General features: G+C 41.1%; 1 protein-coding gene across 3 annotated transcripts; it reads right to left on the reverse strand.

The window, feature by feature from the left end:
* On the reverse strand, positions 1-27,825 carry LOC138971866 (zinc finger protein 76-like). 3 transcript variants are annotated; one of them, XM_070344704.1, is made up of 14 exons: positions 27,764-27,825; positions 19,284-19,460; positions 18,703-18,794; positions 17,919-18,069; positions 16,636-16,716; positions 13,354-13,449; positions 11,858-11,991; positions 9,084-9,212; positions 4,687-4,888; positions 3,610-3,789; positions 2,665-2,898; positions 1,842-1,966; positions 1,366-1,563; positions 1-602 (listed from the first exon to the last, which is right to left on the reverse strand). In XM_070344704.1, exons 2-14 carry the CDS (start codon positions 19,441-19,443, stop codon positions 459-461), a joined length of 1,926 nt encoding a protein of 641 aa, XP_070200805.1. In that variant the 5' UTR covers positions 19,444-19,460; positions 27,764-27,825; the 3' UTR covers positions 1-458. The 3 variants fall into 3 exon arrangements, with proteins under 3 accessions (XP_070200805.1, XP_070200804.1, XP_070200802.1); XM_070344703.1 differs by having other exon boundaries at positions 18,703-18,797; XM_070344701.1 differs by having other exon boundaries at positions 18,703-18,848.
* Between the last annotated feature and the right edge of the window lie 150 nt (positions 27,826-27,975).

Below are 27,975 nucleotides of genomic sequence, written 5' to 3' on the forward strand. Positions count from 1 at the left end.
TCCATGTTTAGACTCTAAAAACAGATTCTTGGTTCAAAAATAACATAGGTTTTACTTACCTACCTACTGCCGGTTTGGAGCTAGAATTTTTTGTGAATTATTACACCCCGAACTCCAAAATTCCCTGGCAATCAGGAATGCACATAAGTAAGTTTTGATTGGCAGCGAAAGGGTTAAGATCCACCAATGTAAGACTAAAAACAAAAATTGTTTTTATGATTTTTCAGATTCTTTGTTCATAACATCTGTAAATTTACCTCCTTTTCAAGACTTGATTTTCTCAGACTTTGGGAAGTCTCAAAAGGGGGGAAGGGGGAGGGGGGGGGGGGGGGTGTTCCCCTGTTTTACCTCTGATTCCAACCATTCCTGGCACTTTCTATACTCATGCAACTCCGACGATAATTTTGGCCCCATTCTATCAGAGAGGGTGACAGGAATCCGAGTGACCATTGTGGCGGCTACTCGTGTTGAAAGACGATCATGGGGGTGGTGATGGTGGCACCACTGGACGTGATGGTGGAATGCTGGGAAGAGGTTATGATGTCTGCCGTTGTCATCGGCAACTCCAGATTCTCAGAGTCGAGATGTTGCTGAGCCAGTTGCTGCAACCAACACAATTTGTTATGAAATGGACATACTCAAATACAGAGTCACATTTAGAAGCACACCCGCAAGCAGGCACACACACACACAGATACACCCACTCTCTCAGAACACCGCACAGTCACTCTCTTATACACACACACACACACACACTCTCTCTCTCTCCCACACCCACTCTCTCTCTCCCACACCCACTCTCTCAAACACACTCTCTGTGTCTCTCCACACCCACTCTCACACACACACTCTCTCTGTCTCTCTCCCACACCCACTCTCTCTCTCCATCTCTCTCCCACACCAACTCTCTGTCTCTCCCACACCCACTCTCTCTCTCTCCCACACCAACTCTCTGTGTCTCTCCCACACCCACTCTCCCACACCCACTCTCCCACATCCACTCTCTCTGTCTCTCTCCCACACCCACTCTCTCTCCATCTCTCTCCCACACCCACTCTCTCTCCCACACAAACACTCTCTCTGTCTCTCTCCCACTCTCCCACACCCACTCTCTCTCTCCCACACCAACTCTCTGTGTCTCTCCCACACCCACTCTCACACACACACTCTCTCTGTCTCTCTCGCACACCCACTCTCTCACACACACACACTCTCCGTCTCTCTCATACACACACTCTCTTGAACGTACAACACGGACACATCTCTAGCTGACGACCACCAATGCCTGCTGTGTTCACCCCCTACTCCTTCTGCACCCACTTCCTCACTCCCCCCGCCTTCCCTCACTCCCACTCGAATCCTTACCTGTAGCATCTCTAGCTGACTGGGGTCGGTGACCACCAACACCTGTTGGCCGTGTTCGCCCCCCACGGTGAAGGAGGGGATGCCCTGGCCCTGGAGCGCCTGCAGTGACAGCTGTGCAGGTAAGGTCACCAGACCCGCCGCCTGGTCCGACAGGTCAGTGATCACCTGCACACCCTCCTCGCCCTTCAACATCGTCATCTGAAAGTAAACACATCTCAGCGTGTAACAATACTGCTGACATAATCAATCAGTAAAGTGAAACCAGCCTTTGCATACCGTTATTGCCAGAATTCGTCTATTGTTTCTCAAAAGCCAAAGTTCTTTCAGGTCCAACAATATTGGGCTGAGAGACAAATCTTTAGTTTAATGGTAACCACATTCTTTATGTCTTTGCATCTATGGCGCAGCAAACCTACAGGACACAAGAACAATGCAAATGAGTTCACAGTACCAAATAAAGGGAGGGAATGCACTACCTGCTGAGCATCAGTGGTGTTGATGACAAGAGTACCCTCCCCTTCCTCAGCAGTGCCTGTCTGTGCCTCCGTGTTTGACAGCGTGAAGTGAAGTCTCTGCCGCTTCTGAGCTGGCTCTCCACCATCTGACAGATATAATTTCACAAATCAGTAACTATCAATAAATTAAGTACCATTTCACAAATACTAATTAGTCAACAAACGGGAAAGTACTGCTTAGTTCTGAGTAAAATTGCCTGTAAATAAAAGTAGAGGGAAAAAGAGAGTGTGTGCATGTGTGTGGGGTTATTGGCGTGTAATATGTAGGCTTTGATTCACTCTGGTCAATTATCTCATGTCTTATGTCCAATGGTCAACAGTCCCACAATCCTAATCATTCTTATGCCTCCCAGGTATTTACGACTTAACTCATTGTCTCCCAGGTACGAATATATCCGTACTCACTCATAAGGCTCTTTCTGACCTGGTACGGATATATCCGTACACACAGTCACTTCAGTGGCTTCCTGTAACGTCGATCTAACGCCTGCATTCCAGCGTGTTGATTCACAGTTGCTACACAGTTACTACAATTCTGAGCGACATGCTGCAGGACAACTGGTCTCGGCTAAAAAACACTTGGTCAACATAGGTGGGGTAGAAAGTGTTAAGAAAAGTATTTTTCACTTCCAAATGTTTCCCTTCAAGACAGGAAAGCCAAGCTTACACCATGACAGTATGCACATGAGCATTTACATGGGAAGCAAGGTGTCTCTGAACAGTCTTGCGTGATCACCCAATGCTTAAAACTACCCATTCTTGGGATTTCTGCTGTCAAACATACCTTTCTCCTGCTGTGCAAATATCTGAGCCTCGCTCTCGGCGGTGCATTCCTCCCCCTCCCCGTGAGCGGTGCGTTTATGCATGGCGAGGGTGGAGGTCTGACGATAGGTCTTGCCGCAGTGGGAGCAGGTGTAGGGCTTGGAGTGGGTGTGAACCACGTGGTGCTTGTACAGAGAGGAGTACTCCGTGAAACGCTTGCCACAGCCCTGCACTGTGCACACATACGGCTTTTCTCCTGCACAAACAGGAAATAAACATAATGTAAAGCACATGAGTTGGACATTGCACAGCATGAATGTGAAAGAATACGACATGCGCACTGTCCTTAAGTTATACAGTTATTCTCACTCCATTCAGGCTCACCTGCGGGTTTAAATATATATTGTCTAAGCTGCAATTGTGGAGACTTTTCTGCCAATTTGGACCTTAAAAAGTTCAAGGGATATTCGCTGTACTGTAATTTAGAAACACCTGCAATGATTAGCTCAAAACGGCTCCGAAACTATGCCAAATAATTGAATGAATTTTAATCAGCGAGCGGTGTGTCTGAAACATGTAGACAGGAGCATGTGTGAATAATTTGTCCTTGAAAAAGCAAGGCTTTACATTCCGTCACAACCCATACAAACCAAACAAGAGTTATTTCTGAACATAGTAAATAAATTAATACTAGATTTACGTCAAAATCTCACGCCAGTAAGCATCACATTTCCCCACCTGTCTGTAAGCATCACATTTCCCCACCTGTCTGTAAGCATCACATTTCCCCACCTGTCTGTAAGCATCACATTTCCCCACCTGTCTGTAAGCATCACATTTCCCCACCTGTCTGTAAGCATCACATTTCCCACCTGTCTGTAAGCATCACATTTCCCACCTGTCTGTAAGCATCACATTTCCCACCTGTCTGTAAGCATCACATTTCCCCACCTGTCTGCTTCCTTACCTGTGTGGATCCTGACGTGATTCTTGTAGTTGGTGGCAGAGGCAAAAGCACGACCACAGTTTTCTGCCGTACACAGGTATGGCCTTTCTCCTGTGTGCGTGCGGATGTGAACCTTGCGGATGTTGGACGTGGTGAACGAGCGATCACAACCCTCAAAGGGACACTTGAAAGGACGCTCACCTGAAAGCACCACAACAGAACACCTTAACATGAAGGTTTACACTCTTAAACACAGACGGTGTAAATCCACACAGAGAAGCAACCTCAAGAGAGAGCTAGAGAGAAGCTTTGCTATTCTTCTTCTTTTTCTTCTTCTTCGTTCATGGGCTTAGACTCCCACGTTCACTCATGTTTTTTAGCACGAGTGGAATTTTACGTGTAAGACCGTTTTTACCCCGCCATTCAGGCAGCATACGCCGATTTCGGGGGAGGCATGCTTGGTATTTTTGTGTTTCTATAACCCACCGGACTCTGACATGGATTACAGGATCTTTTTCGTGCGCACTTGGTCTTGTGCTTGCGTGTACACACGAAGGGGGTTAAGTCACTAGCAGGTCTGCACATAAGTTGACCTGGGAGATCGGAAAAATCTCCACTCTTAACCCACCAGGCGGCAGCGACCGGGATTCGAACTCACGACCTCCCGATTAGGAGGCCGACGTCTTACCACCACGCCACTGCGCCGATCGCTTTGCTATTTAATGAAATGTGTTTTTGCAAGACAAGAGGCAGTTTCGCTACAATTTCACTGTTGTGATATTGTAGACTCAAACCAAAACTGCACACTTTTTCCAAGACTATGGTCACGCTTTTTCTAACCGAGACTAAGCCCTCTCTTCTACCAAAACGTCTTTGATAGACTCAACATGAATCTACAGGAACGTTTACTGAAAAAAAGATAATCGGCAAATGTTCAACATTTTTGTTTAAAACAAAATCCTAAACAAAAAACTTCGAAGAGTTCAGCTGAAATAACAGCACCTCCTTACAGCCAGTTGGTTTGGCAGACATATACACCACTACAGAATGTCCTTGGGTTTCAAATCTCCCTCCCCCCCACCCCTGACAAAATCTTACCAGTGTGTGTGCGGACATGTTTCTGTAGATCACCAGAGGTCTTGAAGGCTTTCACGCAGCCTTCCTCGGGACAGGGGTATGGTTTCTCTCCTGTGTGCACCCTGGTGTGACTCTTCAGGCCGTACCCCGTGGCAAAAGCCTTGCCGCACTGAGGGTGCTCACACTTGAATGGTCGGTCGCCTGTGTGTGACCTCTCGTGAACCTGATCGAAAAAGAAAACACACAGAGTAGTAGATGTAGTATATTATATAACAGTGTTGAAACAAAAAACACCAAAACACACACACACAAACAAAACCAAAGAAATGAGCAAATGACAATTTTATTATGATGATGAGGACAAAGGAAGCTTGCCAAATACTGGTCAAAGGTATGCAGATAACTGAAAAGAAAGGAACATTCTCCACACACACAAAAATGTTGTATTCACTGCACATAATGAATACGCAAGTACATTACAACAGAAATATCAGAGCAACCTCACTTATTTCCATAGCTAACATTCAACAGCTACACAAAAGATTATAAGTACTTCTAATAAGGATGGAAGAGTCAATCTAGTATATTTGGTCTTTAAATTTCAGGAGAAAAATTCTTATCATTTTCTCACGTATCATATTGATCTTTCTGACACCCAGTGTAACAAAAGAGATCAAGGAATTTTTACATGATTTAGCTGTCAAAGTCAAAGAATGTGATTGTGAAAGGAAAATAGTCTGTGGAGATTTTAATGCCGTGTTGAATAATGAACTTGATATTATCAGTGGCCAAAAACACCAAGAGAGTTTGGTAAAAGCATTTAACTCTTTTATAAATGATTGTGCTTTGAATGATATGTGGCGGATTTGCAACCCACAAGAAAAAGAATACACATGGTCAAAGGGAGGGGGTACATTTATTGCACGGCGACTGGATTACATATTATTAAATGATAACGTAATTGACGAAGTGCTTGAATGCAATATATATTCACTACCTTCGACTGATCACAGGGGTGTTTATTTACAACTAAAATGTACTGATACATGCAGAGGTCCAGGGTACTGGAAATTTAACAACTCTCTATTAAAACAACAGGCATACGTTGATATTATGAATCAGACCATTGATAATTTTCTCTCTGAGCAGCCGACACAGCATGCGGGATTGAATTGGGAGTTACTAAAACTGGAAATTAAGGACATCTCTATGCAATACAGCAAGAAAAATGCCGTAAAAAAGAGAACAGACAAGATAACACTGCAACATGATTTAAATGTATGCGAATCACATTTAGCCAAAAACCCAGATGATAAAAACGCTATTTTTCGACGAGAAAAGTTAAAATTGAATTTGGAACTTATTGAAAAAACAGAATTGCACAGTGCCCAGACAAGATCACGAGTAAAATGGATCGAAGAAGGAGAAACAAATACAAAGTATTTTCTTAACTTAGAAAAATCACGTGCACATTCTAAATTAATGCCAAGATTAGAACTGGAGAATGGTGAAGTCATTACAGATCAATTTGATATACTGGAAGCTCAGAGAGAGTATTTTCAAACTCTTTATTCACGAAAATTACCTGATGAAAATTTAGACAATAATATTACATCCTTTTTGCAAGATTGCGATGTTCCTCAGTTAAGTGATGAGGAGAAGGCAAAGTGTGAAGGAAATGTAACGGTTGAAGAGGCATCATCGGCACTTAAATTGATGAAAAATGGTTCCTCACCAGGCATGGACGGCCTTACCACAGAATTTATTAAGTTTTTTTGGTCAAAGTTAAGAATTCTTATTGTTGATTCATTTAACAAATCATTTGAGAATGGAAGTCTGTCCTTCACCCAAGCATCGGCGGTTATTACCCTGATCCACAAAGGGAAAGACTTATCAAAACACAGTTTATCAAACTGGAGACCAATTTCTTTGACAAATACAGACTATAAGATTTTAGCTAAATGTTTAGCAAATAGGCTAAGCCCAGTTATTCAAAACATAGTACACGAAGATCAAGTTGGTTTTATTAAAGGTAGAAACGTCTCTCATACGCTGAGAACAATAGATGATGTTATTGAACACTTTAGATTACAAGAAAAACCTGGTTTGGTACTTGCTTTAGATTTCAAAAAAGCATTTGACAGTATATCGAAAGAGTTTATGTTATATGCCTTTAAGAGATACGGATTTGGAACAGATTTTTTACGTTGGGTAGAAGTATTGTTCAGTAGCACAAGAAGCTGCATTGGATACAACGGTTGGCTCTCAAGTGATTTTGAAGTCAGCTGTGGGGTGCGACAAGGTTGTCCTTTCTCACCACTGGCCTTTGTTATTGGAATTGAGCTGCTTGCAACCCGATTTCGAAAAGGTTTTGAAGTGAAAGGTTTGGAAATTGAAACTGACGATTCAGAAGAAGTGCATATGTTTAAAAAGATTTTGAAGGCACTTCTGTATGCCGATGATGTTACCATGTTTCTGCGTGATAAAGATGACATTAAAGTTGTTTTGGGGATATTAGACGAGTTTACAATTATATCCGGTTTGAAGATAAATAGAGTAAAATCAGAAGCAATGTGGATTGGATCAAAACGGAATAGCAACGAGGGAGGATACGGATTAAGATGGGTTAAACAAATGAAGATTCTGGGAATATATTTTTGCAATACATCCAGTGCCTCCCTCGTGGATGAAAACTGGACACAACGAATTAAGAGTATTAAGCAGGTGATTTTAAACTGGGAAAAACGGAATCTTGGCATATTTGGTAAAATGTGCGTAATAAAAAGTTTTTTGATTTCTCAGCTCGTTTATGTTATGCAGGCAATATGCATCCCTGAACCTGTGTTGAAAGAAATTAATACGTTATTGTTTCGTTTTCTTTGGAGGAAAATTAATTGTAACAAGAAAGCGTTTGAGAAAGTGAAGAGAAGTGTTATGTGCAGTGGAATAGGAACAGGAGGAATCCAAATGATTGATATGCAAATATTGCAAGAATCTATTCTGTGCGGCTGGCTTGCTCAGCTCTCGAATATGAATAACAATAGTACATGGACTTGGATTCCTAGATTATATTTCCGTAATTTTGGAACAGATTTATCATGTTTTAATTCAATTATTGGTCCTAAAAAGTTTAAAGGGTTAGATAGTCTTCAGTCCTCCTTCTGGAGCAAAGTACTGCGAGTCTGGTTGGAACATAATACACTGCACTCTTCGTCATCTCTGAAGATGGCATGCATATGGAATAATGTCGATATAAAATATCAAAATAATGTAATTTATTTTGACAACTGGGCAAAAAAAGGAATAACACATGTCAATGACCTCTTAGAAAACAATTCCATTTTGTCATTTCAAAATGTACAGAACCTAATTGGTACTTCACCAGAACTCTATTTACAGTACATTGTTGTTCACTCGGCGTTGTCTCGTTACTTAAAGAACAATACGGATTATGTATATGCTGTCACTGAAGAATTCTCGAAATTGTATTTTAATGATAAAGTGATGTTAAAAGCTAGAGATTTTCGAAATTTTATGACAGATATGAAATATAGTCCACCCTGCTGTGTTCGATTTTGGCTGAACAAACTTGGTATTAGTATTGAAGAAAAAGTTTGGCTTAATGCAAAAGAAACAACAACAGAAACCAGACTAAAAGAATTACAGTGGAAGATATTACACAATATATACCCAACCAATATTCTCCTCTTAAAAATGGGACTCGCAAATAATGATAAATGTCCATACTGTATTGAACAAGTTGATTACATTGAACATTTCTTTTTCTATTGCAGTAAAATTCACCATTTGTGGAAGCATGTTGAAACATTGTTCTACAATCGATATAACATAGCAATTATTCTACAAGCAACAGATGTGCTGATTTATGTGCGAGATAAGAATGGTTTGACACATGAAATGTTTAAGTATCTTACCCATTTAATCTTGATTGGAAAAATGTGTATAAGTAAATTTAGATATGGGACACCCCTTGAAATATTATTTATTTTTCAAAGGGACTTAACCCTCAGGGGCCTGGTATAAGTTGAGTGTTAAAAAAGATTTGGTGTACTGGAAACTGAGCTGAACATTAGGAATAAATTTATGTTATGATTATTTTTATTTATTTATTTATTTGAACATATTAGTTTACTGATAAGGTTTATTGATTTAAAAATTGTACACATTTGAAAAGAAAAGACCTATGAAGAAGGTTTGCTCCAAGCCACAAAAAAAAAAAAAAAAAAAAAGATATAATAAAAAGGCAAAAAATAATTGTAGTAGCAAACCTGCATGCAACTGAGGTTAAAAAAAAAAAAAAAAAAAAAAAAAAAAAATATTGATCTTTCTGAGTAGTCAGTCCTGTATATGTTTGACAGTACGTATCAGATCAGTGAATGTCTTGCAATTTGTTTTACCTTGAGGTGGTGGAGAGTTGTGTAGAGACGACCGCAGTCTTCATAGCCGCACTTGTACGCCTTGTCGCCGAGCGCCAGGGCCTTTTCCACCGTCATCTGCTGCTTGCCGTTGCCCACCACTCCATTCAGCTGTTAACACATTACATATTCTTTTACAATTTACCTGCTAGAAATGGTGTATCTGTTCACCTGAAACGTAACACACACAACAACAACAAAAATGTGTTGTATTTCAAAACGAGTTGTTCCCAACCCTTTTTCTTTTGAGATGAAATTAAAAGACTTTATTTGCACAACTGGTGAATCTGCTAAGCTCCTAAAAATACACACTGAAGACACACACAGATTCTTAGACCGTGGACACCAGAGAACAGGCTCTTGAGGACTGGCAAGTTGTTTTCTGGGTAAGCTGTGTGTATTTTGATGAATCTTTCAAATTCACCAGTTTTACACTGAATGGTATTGTAGCAAGTAAACCCATCACATGCTGTACAGAACAAGTTCAACCTTTTCAATCTTTCAAAAAGCTGGTGGTTCTGGTAGCATGTACCAGGGCTCCCACTGAGAAAAAGCAAACATTCTAGGAAAGTCTGGAAAAAAGGTGAAACTTACATTCAAAATGGTGCAATCTGACACAAATATGAGTATATTTATAAGGATTTTTAATCTTAACATTTCTCAAAAGTCCATTTTACAGAAGAGTGTGAGCCCTTAGGTAAACAAGAAGGGCAAAGCCCATACGACTCACATGCTTTACACATTTTTCCTACCAAAATACATGTGACCTTGACCCAAGGTCAAGGTCATCCAAGGTCATGCAACACAAAGCTGTTAATTCAAGACATAGGAAGTACAATGGTGCTTATTGGCTCTTTCTACCATGAGATATGGTCACTTTTGGTGGTTCACTACCTTATTTTGGTCACATTTCATAAGGGTCAAAGTGACCTTGACCTTGATCATATGTGACCAAATGTGTCTCATGATGAAAGCATAACATGTGCCCCACATAATTTTTAAGTTTGAAACAGTTATCTTCCATAGTTCAGGGTCAAGGTCACTTCAAAATATGTATACAATCCAACTTTGAAGAGCTCCTGTGACCTTGACCTTGAAGCAAGGTAAACCAAACTGGTATCAAAAGATGGGGCTTACTTTGCCCTATATATCATATATAGGTGAGGTATTGAATCTCAAAAACTTCAGAGAAAATGGGAAAAATATGAAAAATAGCTGTTTTTTAGGCAACATTTATGGCCCCTGCGACCTTGACCTTGAAGCAAGGTCAAGATGCTATGTATGTGTTTTGGGGCCTTGTCATCATACACCATCTTGCCAAATTTGGTACTGATAGACTGAATAGTGTCCAAGAAATATCCAACGTTAAAGTTTTCCGGACGGACGGACGGACGGACGACTCGGGTGAGTACATAGACTCACTTTTGCTTCGCATGTGAGTCAATAAAGCACAGCAGTCCCTCTCATGAATGGCCACCTGTGGCCATTGCAAACCTGTCCGTACATTGCAGGTTACCCCGAAATGAGTGTCACATCCACATTTTGCAGGTGTCTGCGAAAGAGGGTGCATGTGTCCGTACATGTCAGGTGTGCACTCATGCCGGAGGCCGTACAAGCAGGGACTGCTGTAGTATGCTTTTCTGTGGAAACAAAACCACAGCACACATAAGCCTGGTCTATCAGGCACAAACAAATAATAATAATCTGTTTACCGTAACATAGGCAAAAAAAATAGGGTCGGTAGGTCGGAATTTTTAATTTTTTCTCTCCAAAAAACCATATTTAAGTTATTTTGCCCCAAAAAAGATTTTATTTTTTAATTTTTTTTCCCAAATGCCAAAAAAAAGTCTAGGGTCGTGCAAAAAAATAGGGTCGGTCGGGATACCGTAAACAGTATGTTGTTGGCCTTACTGTCAGGTGACACTTACCTGTGCTGTGAGGGAATCCAGGGTGGCAGCACACGTCAGCCTGGTCTATTACTGTCAGGTGACACTTACCTGTGCTGTGAGGGAATCCAGGGTGGCAGCACACGTCAGCCTGGTCTATTACTGTCAGTTGACACTTACCTGTGCTGTGAGGGAATCCAGGGTGGCAGCACACGTCAGCCTGGTCTATTACTGTCAGGCGACACTTACCTGTGCTGTGAGGGAATCCAGGGTGGCAGCACACGTCAGCCTGGTCTATTACTGTCAGGTGACACTTACCTGTGCTGTGAGGGAATCCAGGGTGGCAGCACACGTCAGCCTGGTCTATTACTGTCAGGTGACACTTACCTGTGCTGTGAGGGAATCCAGGGTGGCAGCACACGTCAGCCTGGTCTATTACTGTCAGGTGACACTTACCTGTGCTGTGAGGGAATCCAGGGTGGCAGCACACGTCAGCCTGGTCTATTACTGTCAGGTGACACTTACCTGTGCTGTGAGGGAATCCAGGGTGGCAGCACACGTCAGCCTGGTCTATTACTGTCAGGTGACACTTACCTGTGCTGTGAGGGAATCCAGGGTGGCAGCACACGTCAGCCTGGTCTATTACTGTCAGTTGACACTTACCTGTGCTGTGAGGGAATCCAGGGTGGCAGCACACGTCAGCCTGGTCTATTACTGTCAGGTGACACTTACCTGTGCTGTGAGGGAATCCAGGGTGGCAGCACACGTCAGCCTGGTCTATTACTGTCAGGTGACACTTACCTGTGCTGTGAGGGAATCCAGGGTGGCAGCACACGTCAGCCTGGTCTATTACTGTCAGGTGACACTTACCTGTGCTGTGAGGGAATCCAGGGTGGCAGCATCCAGAGTGGCGGCCCCTTCCCCAAAGAGGGCCTCCGGGTTGGGGTGGGCGATGTACGCTGTGGTTCCGTCTTCCAGCTGTATGGCATGCAAACCCTCATGTACTGTAAAAAAATAAAATATAAAACATAAATAATAAATTAATTAATTAATTGACATCAACAACAACAAATTGTATTCTTCAACAAAATCTGGTGGTCTAGTTCCATACAACGGTAAAAAAAAAACCAATGAATCTCATGATGATGACATTTCCTAACCATGAAAAACAACAAATAAGGCAAGATCTACGGATCAAGTGTCAAAACATTTAACAGTAATAGATGATGAAAAAAAACAAGGAACAAAAAGAATACATACACAAAACAAGAGGCGAAGCATCAAGGCTCACGTAAGAAATCGACAAACAGTAACACAAACACACACACACACACACACACACACACACACACACAGAGAAAGAGCATAGGTGAAACTGTGCAAGAAAGCGAGACACTAGATCTAGATCTGTCTGTCTGCATGTACACTAGTCTCGGCCCGCTCAAAATAATAATGACCGAGACTTTCAGTACTTCCTTCGCGTGACGTCTAACCCTCTTACGTCATAATGTGACGTCAATGTAATGTGACGTCTTCAAATGTTAGAGTTTCTACCACAGACATACACACGCACGCACGCACATACGCACGCACAGACAGACAAAGTTACGATCGCATAGGCTACACTTCGTGAGCCAACAAATCAGAAAAATCTGGTAACCTCTTGGCTATTTTCATACAGGTTGAACACATTCAAAATCGACAGACAAATTTGTGCAAGGATCATTACATACAAAAAATAAGCTGTGTGATACTTTTTATTACACGAAGAGTATTCTTTTTTAAAATGTCAATATTATGTAGGCGTGGACAGACTTGTCAAGCAGCAATGCGCTGACAGTTGAACAACATGAAGAGAGCTGGTTGCCAGGTCATCAGTTACCTCCCTTGAGATTTACAAAAGTATGAACTGACAATATGTGACAGTGTACCAGTTATCCCAGTATAATTATAAGTGGAACTAAACACTTTTCATGTTTTACGCTGAAACAGTTGGCAGCACAGGTAAAAATTTACAGTGTCTACAAATGCCAATGTGATCTTACCAGAACGCAGAAAGTTGGTTGTATCGTTTTCAAATAATGTGATCTACAACTTTGGTTTTACAAATTATTACACTTTTATTTTGCTCTAAAACGTAACCCCGAAGTGAATCTTGAAAACACAGTATGGCTTACACCCCCATGATGTATGTAGTCAGGTGGTGGTGGTGGGAGAAACCTACCAACAGCCATGATCGATATTTGTGCCGTGTGAGGCTTCTTCCCAAGATATCTGGTAGAACGAGTGGAGAAAGCACCTCTATTTTCACATAAGTGAAAAAGACCAAAAACCACACAGAACAACTGACGCAAGTGTCAACTCACAAGCAGCTTTAGACGTGGGCTGCAGGTAGGCTGTGGTACCATCCTCCAACTGTATGGCCGTTGCTTCCAGACCTTTGCACTCCTCTCCAGGCTCCACTGCAAACACAACATCACTCAATCACATGCTTTGCAATAAAGGACAATAAAAAATAAATAAAGAAAGAAAGAAAGAGAAAAAGAAAGAATTAAGAAAGAAAGAAAGACAGAAAGAAGAAAGAAGAAGGAAACAAAGAAAGAAAGAAAGAAAGAAAAAAAGAAAAAAAGAGACAGCTAGAAACAAAGGAATACAAAAAAAAAGGCCACATAAGTGAATTTGGTACACATTTGATTTTAATTTCAAGAGAAACATTCTTTCTTTTTCTCACATATCATATTGATCTTTCTGAACACTCCGCCCTGTATATAATATGTATGACAGTATGAATCAGAAAAAAGGCCACAAAGTGTCACGTCACTGTTTCCTGTTGTTGCAGCATTTCAGATTTTCCTCCAGAATACATGTTAAACTCTGAAACCTTGCATCTACATTTCTCTGCTTCACATACACCCTGCATGCTGTCAAATAGCACACACAGCTTGTTAGAATAGCAAGATCTAGATGTGGCACATTTCAGCACGTGTACGGGAACGTGTACGGGTAACGTCATCAAATTTAGTTTTTACGTCACGGGTTTGCCAAGATCTGCAGTCTTGGTGGGAGCAAAACAACCTATGATTTGGAACATTGGCGAAAAAAAGTGAGTCACGGGTGACGCAATATCTACACTTACACGTACAGGTCTTTGCTACACGTTTGACCAAATAGAACACTGGAATAGCAGCCCTGAAAGTCCAACATATGGCGTACTCGCATTTGGCTAGTGATTCTAAAAATGCACTAGCCAGAGAGCAAACTTTACTAGCCAAACCAACAATTTGTTTCAGCAACTTTACGCGCATTTGGCGAGTATATGAACATTTCTACTCGCCAGTTACATGTTTCTTCTCGCCATGGCGAGTAAAATACTCCCCACTTTCAGGCCTGAACAGATAGTGCAAAGCTTGGTGTTCAATGATTTTGATTCATAGAGCTCAGATAGAAGAGTAAAATGGTGGACCTTACAATGAAATATGTTTACCTAAATAGTGATAACACTGAATCCACATTACCCTCCTCCTCCCCCCCCCTCCCCCCCATACACCCATTTGAAACCAACAACTAAGGAGAGAATTTGAATCCACACCTTCCCCGAGCTCAAATAAGAGTAAATGCTTCCATCCTAAGCTGGTGGACCTCACGATAAAACATAAATGTGGAGAAAAGCGACTACATGAGTAAATTTTTTTGTCTTTTCTCCATATGCAATTTTCTTCTTAAAGTTTATAGAGTGAGGAAGAAGAGAAAGTGTAGAGAGCAGAATATATTATCTAGGTTAGTATCGAAACGGTGTGGAATTAAGATTCACACTCTAAAATCATATTTGTTCTTTCCCCTAGTAAATTGTTCGGAGATTAAGGTATGATACGGTCCCGTTTTCTATTGTTCTCTTGCGGTAGAATTAATTGGTTAATTGGTTTTGACACGATGGCGCCGACAGAACTGACGGGATATGACCCCTAGGTCGTTTCTCCTGTCACGAATGTTTATGCACGTGGGCCGTTAACGACTGAGGGCATTGTTTTGCTATATTCACCTCCCTTCCCAACCCCCTTTCTTTTTTTGACCTGATTCTTTATTTCTAATACAGGTCTATGATAATACTTGTTACACACAGACGAACACACATACATAGACACACATACACATACAGACACACTCTCTCTACTCTCTCTCTCTTTTCTTTTCTGTAGCTTTTATATCATTCTTTCTTTTACCTATGTATTCTATATAAGTATGTATTCTGTATTCATTTGTTTAGTAGAATGTAGATTTTATGTTTATCATCTACATATGAGAAGCCTGTTCAAGATACACTGTGTTTGATTGTGGTTAACTTGTAACTGCATACGGTGTTTGGTGTAACATGACTATTTTGCGAGGTAATAGTCAGAGGTTTTGCACTTTGTTCACCGTATTGATAACCAATGAGTGTTTGGTATCAAACGATGCGTCGTAGAATTTCCATTTTATTGATGTATTTCTTTATAGCGTTTTTGATGTAGTTTTCTTTGTACAGGAGTTTTTGTGTATTTTTGAGGGATTTTAACTGTAGCTTCTATGGAAGCTGACAGCAGCCTCGAGACTCTACCCCCTTCCCCCCCTCCCTCCCCATTTTGTTCTATGACGTTGATACGATCGCGCCGGCTTGACTGGCGGGGTTGTGAACCCAAAGTCACGCTCCTGTCACTTGCCACGAATTTGTTTTTGCACGTGGACTGACGTCAGGGACAGTCATGGAAGGTATATAAGCTGCTAGTTTTCAAGGTTCGGCGGGAGTCTGAGCAACCAACCTGACTTTGTGTCTAAACGGTATACCGGACTCCCCACCACCACTTAGGGTTACAGCATTGCTTCTTTGGGAATGGTTGTGGATGAGTCCCAACCTGAGTACTGAGAAGTATTTGTTGTTATCTCTAAACTGTCCTCCGGGGTCTGAGCAACCAACCTGACTTTGTGTCTAAACGGTATACCGGACTCCGCCCTGTGGACTGAACTGACAGGGTTAAAAACAAACGTTCCGCAGTCCCAGGTTACCACACGGCGAGTAAAGTGGCGTCGCTTTACTCTTTTACTTTATTTTTATCCAGGCCCCGAACCTCTGCCCAAATTTTCAGCCATTTTAGGACATAGGATATTGCTTTCAGTAGCGTATTTTGCTAAGGGTACCTACGGGTCATGCCCAAATTTTCAGCCATTTTTGGACTTAGAATATTTTTGTAAGGAGTAGGAAAATTACAGGAATAGAGTGAACCAATGTACAGATATATTTTCTGAAAAGAACCAACGCCTTGTATTGAGTTGTTTTTATGATTTGTTTTGATTCAATACAATTTTGAACTTTACCTGCCTCTTCTTGAGTTTATATTCTGTGTGTCTGTTTGTCCTGTCGTGTGATTGCCATCCTGACAAATGACCTTCAAACACGTATAACATCTAAGACACAGACACAGACAGTTAGAGTTAATGTGAAGCTCGTCTCACTTTCGGCTTTACAAATGGTGTCAGAAATGTGAAGCTAAGACCGCTCGGCTTTACATAAATACTTTAATAGTGATAACAATGAATCCACACTATCCACCCCCCTCCCCCCCCCACCTCCTTGAAACCAACAGTAAAGGAGACAAGACTAAAGTGTTATCAACCTTTGGGTGTGAGTGATCCTTGCACCACAGCAGTGGTTCCATCCTCCAGCGTGACCGTCTGGCCCTCCAACAGTTTACCCTCTGAAAACAGATGTTTGTGTTGCTTGATCAACAACAAGGCTACAGTGGAACCCCTCTTTAAAGACATTCAAACATCTGAGAAAATCAGGTCTTAAAAAGGAGGGAGTCTTAAATTGGGGGGTCTTAAAAGGGGGGTTCCACTGTATAATCTAATCCAAATCCACTCTTAATACATGCCATCAACAAAACAGGATTCTTTTAAACATTTTTAACTCCCTTGCACTACATGAATTGTTGTTGTCGTCTTTTGGAACATATAACACAGTACACAGATAGCCTGTCAACAGCCAAAAGGAACAATCTCCAAACTTAATCATTGTCCTTTACTAACATAGAGGATGATCAGACTAGGCTTCTCCCACCCCTTCCTCTCACCCATTCTCCAATCACTTTACTAACATAGAGGATGATCAGACTAGGCTTCTCCCACCGCTTCCTCATCTTCCTGTCACCCATTCTCCAATCACTTTACTAACTACTTCAAGTGTTCAGCAACTGCGCTCCTTTCAAAAAAGGTACATGTTTGTTACGCCAAGATTCTAAATAAAGGGAGGTAACCATTGTCAGGTTATCTTTCCTTCGACAGCTCCTTTGATTCAAAGCAAACGTCAAAAATTAATTTTTCATGATGCTACGCACAAACCTTTTGGTTGCTGAATATAAGCAGTGCTGCCATCATCACAAACCTTTTGGTTGCTGAATATAAGCAGTGCTGCCATCATCACAAACCTTTTGGTTGCTGAATATAAGCAGTGCTGCCATCATCACAAACCTTTTGGTTGCTGAATATAAGCAGTGTTGCCATCATCACAAACCTTTTGGTTGCTGAATATAAGCAGTGTTGCCATCATCACAAACCTTTTGGTTGCTGAATATAAGCAGTGTTGCCATCATCACAAACCTTTTGGTTGCTGAATATAAGCAGTGCTGCCATCATCACAAACCTTTTGGTTGCTGAATATAAGCAGTGTTGCCATCATCACAAACCTTTTGGTTGCTGAATATAAGCAGTGCTGCCATCATCACAAACCTTTTGGTTGCTGAATATAAGCAGTGTTGCCATCATCACAAACCTTTTGGTTGCTGAATATAAGCAGTGTTGCCATCATCACAAACCTTTTGGTTGCTGAATATAAGCAGTGTTGCCATCATCACAAACCTTTTGGTTGCTGAATATAAGCAGTGCTGCCATCATCACAAACCTTTTGGTTGCTGAATATAAGCAGTGCTGCCATCATCCAAAGTAACTGCCTGAATGGCTTGGACCGGCGGCTCAGTGGATATGACGGCACCCTCTGGCAACATCCCCGACACCGACAGCTTCATACCGGATGCCATGGCCACCCCATTAGCCTGTACGCAGGGAGGAAAAAAAGACCACAGAGTTATGTCCGCACACACCCATGGGTGGGACTGAAAAATGTCATGAATCCTGAAGAATTTTAAGGGGTGGGGGGTCTGGGTGCCCCCAGACGCTGAAGGATTTGTATAATTAACAACCAAAAAAACGTCACCACAGACATTACGAATCCGGATTTCCGGAATAAACCGGAAGAATCCCACCCATGCATACATGATTTCGGGTTCAGTGAAAACCAAACAACAGGGAAGTAAATACCACCCACATTCATTTTTAGACAGATAGTCAGCAAAATGCCGAAACTTCTTTCAAATCGCAAACGAAATGTCATCAGTTGAAACTTGAATAGATTTGTTAAAAAAAAGTTTTCGTTGGAGAAAAAAAGGATGCCAAGGCCTGCCTTGCACTTTTGAAAATGCATAAAAATACATGTTAGAACAGGTGTTACAGCGGCAGCCCGACACCAGAAAAATGACGCCATGTTTGCCTCAGTTCCCTACAAAGTACTTTCATTTCTACAACCTGTATAAAGTATAATGACAGTTCTGACACCCACACTACTGCTAAAACAGTAGTTGGTAGACAAGCAAAAACATGCTTTCTCTCGCTCTTTCCGCCTCTCTTACGTCAGTGCTTTGAAGGAAGAGGCCAATGACTCCATCTGCTGTGGTTCCGACAATGGACTGCGTGCCGTCGGTGGGAATGAGGATACTGCCATCTGCTACCGATGACACACAAACACCGCTACTGTCAGCATCGTTCACAGACACACCTGTAATTATTGAGACCAGCAGAGTTAGTAACCTTTAGTCTTATTCTGTAACATTCATATGGAACTAAATTTGTCCCTTTATATTATTTTCAAGGCCTTTCAAAAATCTGACAAAATTTGGTGAGGTATTTGTAAAATTGAGGTACATTTACAGACTTCATCAAGAAAAATGTCAAGAAAACAAAGTGTGAAAGTGAAAATTGAGGCAGTCTTAAAAGAGAGGACTTCAACAATAGGTTGTACTGTATGATGTATCCTCTGTTCAGAAACCGATAGTCTATTAATTACCCAAATTCTAACCTCTAATCAAGCATTATTTAATTTATAACGTAAATAAGGATTTAGAAATGAATGTAATCAATGCAAAGCCAGCCAGATTTCTGATAAATACAGTAAATTGAGTAATTAGTAATTTGCTTTTGAACTTTCATATACCGTTGACATCATCATCATCGTCTTCATGATCCATGTCTGCCGCATGTGCCATTGCACTCTCCAGTTCAGAGACCTCATGACCGGTGGATTCCAGGGGCGACATGGCGTCTGTGTCTTCGTCACCAAGGCCAGTGCCCAAAACTGTCTCCATACTGTCCATGGCTCAGATATTTTGTCCTGAAATACAGGTGATCAACAAGATGCATAAGACTAAGGTCACACAATTGACCCGATACTCTGAAGGAGACAAGATTTTCAACTTTTGAAAGAAGATCGAGATTATCAAAAAGATTTGAAGTGAATGTAACAAGTATAAAAAGAGATAAACTCTTTAGAACCATATTTCCTTCTTTTAAGACCTTGAAACCAGTTCAGGTCTTTAAAAATAATCCATACAATGGAGAGAGTACGTCTTGAAATGAAGCTACATTTACTGATATTATCAACAACAAAATCTGATTTTTTTAAAACTTTTTATTTAGCTCAAAGATCCTATAAATAAAAGTGGAATAGCATTTAGCAGCCCCAAAAAGTTCTACAGTACATGATTGCCAGATATCTTTACAAACCAATAACTAATATATATATATCTTAATATTGAATTCAATGTTACTGTATCATAGTGTATGTCAGATATATATGTGCTGATAAATTCAGAAAAATCGTGATCTGCACTGCTAAAAGAGTTGTTTTATAAACATACAAGTAAGCTAATTATTAAATCTCTTTATTACCAATTCAGTGCCCCATATGGCTTTTTGACCAATCAGGACGGATTCTAGGTGACCCTCTAAATGTTATAACGTTCAGGCAGGGACCCTTTTTGTTTATCAAGCTAAAAATGAACAAGACAAAGTAAACATTTAAATCAGCAATATCAGTGTGATTTATTCTAAAGAATGACACTTCAAATGCTGTCAGATAATACTCTCTTTATCTAAAAAATACCGAAAAGCGAGTTTTGTCGGTGGGTGCTTTACAGTGTACAATGCCGACTCGCTCACTTGAAATCTAAATTATCAAAGTTCGGAAAATCAAGTGAAATTGGGTCACTCGCTTTACGTCAAATGTATCTTTACGTCATTTCCCATCCGTCTGGAGTCGGTTCTAAATCTGTCGCTCTCTGTTCAACAAGAAAAAGCGAAGCAACCGAAACGCATGTTCAACATGGTTTGTTGTGTGTCAAACGCATTTGACCTGTGAATATTCATCACGTGAGGTGTGTTACTCTGATTGGCTGACCCAGGTCACGAGAATTCTTTGACTGACAGGCATAATGAGATAGGAGCGCTCCAGTTCCCATTGTGGCTGTTCTGTCTAATTCGCGGGGTCGCTTCGAAATTTCTTTTGGTCAAATTAAACGGTAATAAAACCGTTATTTCTAATATGCTGACTGTTAGCAAATGATAAGTCATGTCTCACAAACGATATCAGCATTCGCCTAAAAGGCTCATGCTTGATATCTTTTTTTCTCGACATGTCTGTTATCATTTGCTCACAGTCAGCATAATTATTAGAAATAACTCATAATACTCAAGGCACTGATTTTGTCAGGTACAAAAATCGGATGTGACATTGAGGAGATGATCCACCGGGTAAAGCACTTATTCCTTGTCTTTGTCTACTCATAGTCATACTAATATCAATGTCAGCTATGTGGTGTGTGTGTTTATGTAAGTATTTATGTATGTTGTACACTAATGTTTGTTTGTGTGTACATTTCATACACTTTGGTGTCTGTCGATGAACAAGTTGAAGCAGCTAGTTACTACTAATGCTAGTTACTACTAATGCTAGTTGCTACTAATGCTAGTTGCTACTAATGCTAGTTACTACTAATGCTAGTTGCTACTAATGCTAGTTACTACTAATGCCAGTTGCTACTAATGCTACGGTGACACCCGGCTATATTGAAGTGGCCCGGGACCCGGGAAGACCTTCAATATAACTGGAACTTCAATATAGGCAATTCTCGGTTATATTGAATTTCCCTCCTTGTTCCTTCAGAAATTTAATATAACCGAACTTATTTTCACAATACGTTCCTATTTCCATGTCCACACATTGCGTTTGATGTGAGATATATTCCCATTAATCTTTCACCTGTTGGCTGTTGTTCTTCGAGCCTCCTGGCTTTTTTCTGCACACACACGGACACACATGCACGCCCCCCCCCCCCCCTCCCTTACACACACGCACACATTCCATATTCCTCAGCTACTTCCTTTCTTTTTTTGCAGCCAGTTTCCAGCTTCTGAATAAGCTCGATTTTTCTTTTAATTGTCAGACACCCTTTTTACAATAGAGGGGGAATCGAGACGAGGGTCGTGGTGTCTGTGACTGTGTGTGTGTGTCTGTCTGTCTGTCTGTGCGTATAGAGCGATTCAGAGTGAACTACTGGACCGATATTTATGAAATTTGACATGAGAGTTCCTGGGTATGATATCCCCGGACGTTTTTCTTTGTGTGTGGATAAATCTCTTTGATGACGTCATATCCGGCTTTTTGTAAAAGTTGAAGCGGCACTGTCACACCCTCATTTTTCAATCAAATTGATTGAAATTTTGGTCAAGCAATCTTCGACAAAGGCTGGACTTTGGTATTGCATTTCAGCTTGGAGGCTTAAAATTAATTAATGACTTTGGTCATTAAAAATTCGAAAATTGTAATTAAATTTATTTTTTATAAAATGATCCAAATTTACGTTTATCTTAGTCTTCATCATTTTCTGATTCCAAAAACATATAAATATGTTATATTCGAATTAAAAACAAGCTCTAAAAATCAAAAATATAAAAATTATGATTAAAATTAAATTTCCGAAATCGATTTAAAAACAATTTCATCTTATTCCTTGTCCGTTCCTGATTCCAAAAACATATAGATATGATATGTTTGGATTAAAAACACGCTCAGAAAGTTAAAGCGAAGAGAGGTACAGTTAAAGGCCTACTAAAGTGCAAAATTTTTATTCGCCGAAAACATGTGTAATAGCAATCTGGTAAATGTTCCGAAGACCATTTTGTAAAATTTTGCGTGGCTGATTTTTTATTGAATAAAAACCGATTCCGCGCACCTGTCCATTCTGCGAGAGACACCCCCGGTGCCAGTGACGTCATGAGTGTAACACGGCCTTCAAGAGCAACATGGCCGACGGTGATAGTAGCGCTGCCACTGCGAGTACGTATGTTCAAAAAGAGATTCCATCTTCGAAGCGGAGAAGATATGGCTTCGCCTGTGCTGTCGCTGAGTGCAGCAACAATCATGGTAAGGGCCATACCATGCACAGGTTTCCTGATGATGCCGAAACTCGGAGGCAGTGGGTCAAGTTTGTGCAAACTTGCAGAGCGGATTTTGGTCCGAAGTTTGGGACACCAAATCAAAATTCGAGAATATGCAGTTTGCATTTTAACTCTGACTGCGAGGGTGATGATAATGATGATGAAAATTATGATAATGATGATTATGATAATGATGATGATGATCGAATGAATGGAGCAAAAAGAGAGCGATAACTAGAAAAATGAACATCAGCATGTACAACAACAACAACAACAACAACAACAAAAGTCTGCGTGTGAGTGTTTGTGTATACGTGAGTGTTTGTTTGTGTGTGTGTACGTGTACTGTGTGTGTGTGTGTGTGTGTGCCTGGTGTGTGTGTGTGTGTGTGCCCGGTGTGTCAGTGTGTGTGTGTGCCCGGTGTGTCACTGTGTGTCAGTGTGTGTCAGTGTGCCCAGTGTGTGTGTGTGCAGTGTGTGTGTGTGTGCACGGTGTGTCAGTGTGTGTGTGTGTTTGTGTTACTGTTTGTGTGTGCGTCTGTGCTTGAGGTTTGAGTGAGTCAGTGTCTGTGTCTGTCAGCTGTCTGTCTGTCTGTGTGTGTGTGTGTGTGTGTGTGTGTGTGTGTGCGTGCGTGTGTGTGTGTGTGTGTGTGTGTGTGTGTGTGTGTGTGTGTGTGTTACAGTGTACGCGCGCACGTTCGCACTCGTGCGTGTATGTGTCAATATTCGCAAATAGTACACACACACGCACACACATTTTCGTATCGACGTATTTGAGAGAATATTTCTCAGTGAGAATGAATGACTAAATGATCTAAGGGACCAAAACATCAAAATCGCCAAGAATGGAGTTACGCAGTAATTCCACGACGACATCATGCATGTAGTATTTAGGCCAGTAGGGTTCCGGTCAATAGAGTTTCGAACGTTTTGGAACCTCGATCTCTTCTAGTAAAACCTCGTGCAATCTATTACGTCAAAGCAAAGAAACGTCACTCTGAAAGTGTGGCGTGACGTGTTAGTTCTAAAGATTTATCGAGGGTAATTAGCCAGCGCAATTTTTGTTTCTATAATGACGTTTGTCTCGTTGACTTTGGCATCATAAATCAGTGGAAAAACAGGTCCCTGCCAGACTTGCTTGACATGACCTCATTTACATGATATACACACGTGTCATTTTAAGTATTATTATCTCACGGGTGTCTCTCTCACGTATGTAGGATAAATACTAGATCTATACGAATATTGCATGAACATACTGGGCACACACACCACACACACACACCACGGCACACACACACACACACACACTGACACACCGGGCACACACACACACACACACACACACACACACACACACACACACACACACACACACGAACACTCACGTATACACAAACAAACACTCACACACACTCACACGCTTCTGTTGTTGTTGTTGTTGTTGTTGTTGTTGTTGTTGTTGTTGTTGTACATGCTGATGTTCATTTTTCTAGTTATCGCTCTCTTTTGGTCCATTCATTCGAGTATCACCATCATCACCATCACTGATTATCATCATCATCATCATCATCATCATCATCATCATCATCATCATTATCATAACCATCATTATCATAATTTCCATCATCATTATCATCCTCGCTAGATCTTCCAAAATACATCATAACTCCCGTATTTTTATTTTATTTCTGTGACCTAAGACTCGGTGTAAAGGCAGATGATGTCCTGAAGATACTAGATATATAAGAATATTAAACAACCGTACTTTAATTTATGGTCGTGCCTGCGGTTCTAAAAACAATGCGAACATGGTCGGACGCAGATATTCGATGCTTGCACTTTCGCTCGCTAGCTCTTCGAAAATGCATCATAACTTCGTTATTTTTTTATTTCTGTGACTTAAAACTCGGCACAAAGTATGATAATGTTGTGAAGATTCTAGATATATATATAAATATTACATGAACATTCTTTATTTTGAGGTTGAGCCTGCGTTCTTAGATCAATGCGAACATGGTCGGACGCTGAACCACGATGCTTTCACTTTCGCTCGATAGATCGTCGCAAAATACATCATAACTCCCTTATTTTTTTTATTTCTGTGACTTAAAACTTGGTATAAAGTCAGATAATGTTGTGAAGATACTATATATATATAAAAAAAATAGTACATGTCCATGCTTTAGTTTGGTAGCGCAAGGTAGTGCAAGGCCGCGTGCGGTCGCGTAGTATTTAGTCAGACCGACCTCTTCTGCTGGTCTTTCCGGTCTTTCGTCTTCATCACTTGAACCTTGCGGTTCGAACTGGTATTTCTCTATGTCTATCGCTCCAGAATACGGTAGTTCCGATGTTTCCAACTCCGATTCAAAGTCACTGCTTTCGCACGAAAGCTGCAATTCAGACTCATCCGCGTTCGACATCATGGTAGCCATACACCACTCATGACGTCACTTTCAGGGGAGAGAAGCAGTAGCAAAAAAATGTCTGTTGCTTCCCTTCTCGCTGATTACAGGTGAGATTGAGCACTTTCTCAGGCCGACTACGGGTGATCGGAGCGGAAGAAATTGTTTTGTTTAATATATTTGGTATCCTGATATGCAGCTCTTTCCATTTAAGCAATAAAAATGTTGCACTTTAGTAGGCCTTTAAAGCGTGCTTTGCAGCACAGCCCAACCACTACCGCGCTAAACAGGCTCGTTAATTTCATTGCCTTTTGTACGAGCGGCGGACTACGGTCATTGTGAAAAAATGCAGTGCGTTCAGTTTCATTCTGTGACTTCGACAGATTGACTAAATGTTGTTATTTTGCCTTACGCGACTTGTTTGTTTTGCAGCCATTTTTGCTAGTGTACAAAGAGAAACTACTCGCAGTCGCATGAACAAGAGAAATTAAGTGGGGGAGATTTACGCACCACAAGACTACATGGCGTAGCTGGCAGAGGCCCGCGGCATTGTTAGACTGTAATTGTGACCCTCCACCACGAAATGAGTCGCATGTCACCTCGCGCAGAACAAGGCCATAGACCATTTATCCTGGACCGCCAACTTAGCTCTCTCTCCGCTCTTTCTCTCTATTACGAGGTAGCGGCCTCTCGCATTTAGGAACCTACGCTTACACGCCTTTCATAAATCAGGGGGACGTTATATCCGGTGTCGATTGTAAATATGGACGAAGTTGCCGAGGTAAGTTCTGAAAATGCTAAAATAAACTCAGCAAAAGTGCATATGGAACATGTTTTTCGATGAGTTTTGTTAAGTTTAGTTTGGAGTTTTGGAAAATCCAGTTCATTGTCACCTCCCATTGTCACAAATAACTGGAGCGTGCTTTCTTTTCACTGTCTTCGAATCGCTGGCCTTTCAAACCGGACGCAACGCGCCCCTGAAAGGCGAGAGTCGTAACCTCGACGGGTCACGTGACGAGTTGGCGGTCCAGGCTATTTGGTCTATGGCTAGGCTTAATATAAGTCCGGGGGGTGTCTGGTAACAGTGAGAGCGTTACTTTAATCACATGCTTATAACTCAAACAGTTTTCGCTCTTTTCTAAAACGGTTTTCACCACTGGATAGAGCATAAACAATTCGTTAAGAAAATGTACAAATATGAAAATCATGCAAAGGGGACATGCGACTCATTCCGTGGTGGAGGGTCACAATTGTTATCAGAGACCGGCCTCCTGACTCGAAAGTTGATGCTGATCTGGCCTCTCCCCACCCTCAACTGATTGCGCTGACAGAGGCGTGTCATATCATTCGGCGCCCGCGCAGTCATTGTTTTTAAAAATAAAAAGTTAAACAAATCTTTGGAGCAAACATTTAAAAACGGTAAAAACGTCCCGTGGGCTGAATTTTTGTTTCACTATAGCCGGGATTTCAATATAGCCGACTTCAATGTAGCCAACATTTTTAACAAAGAAAAAGTAGAGCTTCAGCCGGGACCTGAAAAATTCTTCAATATAGCCGGGATTTCAATATAGCCAACTTCAATATAGCCGGGATTTCAATATAGCCTACTTCAATATAGCCGGGTTTCACTGTAGTTGCTACTAATGCTAGTTACTACTAATGCTAGTTGCTACTAATGCTAGTTGCTACAGCTAGCTTTTTCCGCTCACTAGCATTTTTCAGTACTTAGTTAAATTGCATCAAAGCATAATATTCTGATTTCTGTAGCATGTATGCCGACTCAGCACTTCATGGCATTCAAAGGCTGCACATGTTTCTATCAATATCATTGTTCAAATTATATTTGAAAAGTAACTGGTGGGATAGTGGTACTGCATGGTAGTTTTGCTACACTTTCATACAAAAATATTTGCCTCTGCAGCTGCTAAAATGTTTTTGTTAAAATGCATGCTTTATGAAAGATCAAGCTGCATCACATGTGGTCCTCTGCTTCAACTTTCTTTTGAGATAACGTGAAGAAGGGCGGTGGATACCAGGATAGTCTTTTGAGTCATTTGATATCATTCCCAGTTCAAATAGTATCAATACAGAACAAGTTTCCAAGGAAAAGAGCAAAATATGAAAAGCACCAATTTAAGAGCTGTCTTCTAGTGACTTGTGTGTGTTCTGTGACATGGAGTAGGGTTATTGTAAAGTAGTTGCAAGTGCAAGGTTGTGACTGTGAGGTGTGCACATTTCAGACATTATCGTCAGATCAGATCATCAGTAAAAAAAAAGACAGTGGAAAAAATGTCTTCAGTTACACGTAAGGGGCATTGGGGTTCATTCGGTGCACCCAAGTTTGAGTCATTCGGCTCTTTGAGGCAGCTTTCTCTCGTCAAAATCAATATTTCAGATTGCAGCCTGTCAAAATAGGTCAGCAGACCCCCAATAATTGAAGCTGTCTGATGCATAAATCAAAGCAGTGGGGAGAACTGCTGAATGTGAACATTCAATTTCTTCTGCTCAAAGAATCTGAGATACAGTGTGTTGTAGGCTGAGGTTTACAAAGCAAACCATCGACAGCGAGAAGTGTGTATTCTCTGTTGCGCTGAAACCAGTCAACAAAGCACTCCATTTTGAATTCCAAGATTCCACAGTACACGCTCGTGTCTTTCGTCTAAACGATTGAACAAAACTAGCGAGATTTATTTCAGGTTTGCGTCATTTTAATGTGAAGCGAATCTGAAAGTTCGCGGAGCTCCTTTCCCAAGATTCTCTTTTGAGCCTTTCCTATGAACACTGGGAAAACTTACCCAAAATCCTCGCTCTAGACCGCCATGCAACGCACATCAAGACGTGACGTCACAAAATGAAATCTTCTGTCATGGTGGTGAACAGACAGCTTTGCAATCCCATTTTTTTAATTAGGCAGGCATGCAGTTGCATCTAATATGTCAGAATAACTATGTGTGGCGTATTGATACATTTTTTTCTGCGTTGTTTTGTCCCAATTCTCCTTAAAGTG

The sequence above is a fragment of the Littorina saxatilis genome, linkage group LG7 (genome assembly GCF_037325665.1).
Source record: "Littorina saxatilis isolate snail1 linkage group LG7, US_GU_Lsax_2.0, whole genome shotgun sequence".
Classification (NCBI taxonomy): Eukaryota; Metazoa; Mollusca; class Gastropoda; order Littorinimorpha; family Littorinidae; genus Littorina; species Littorina saxatilis.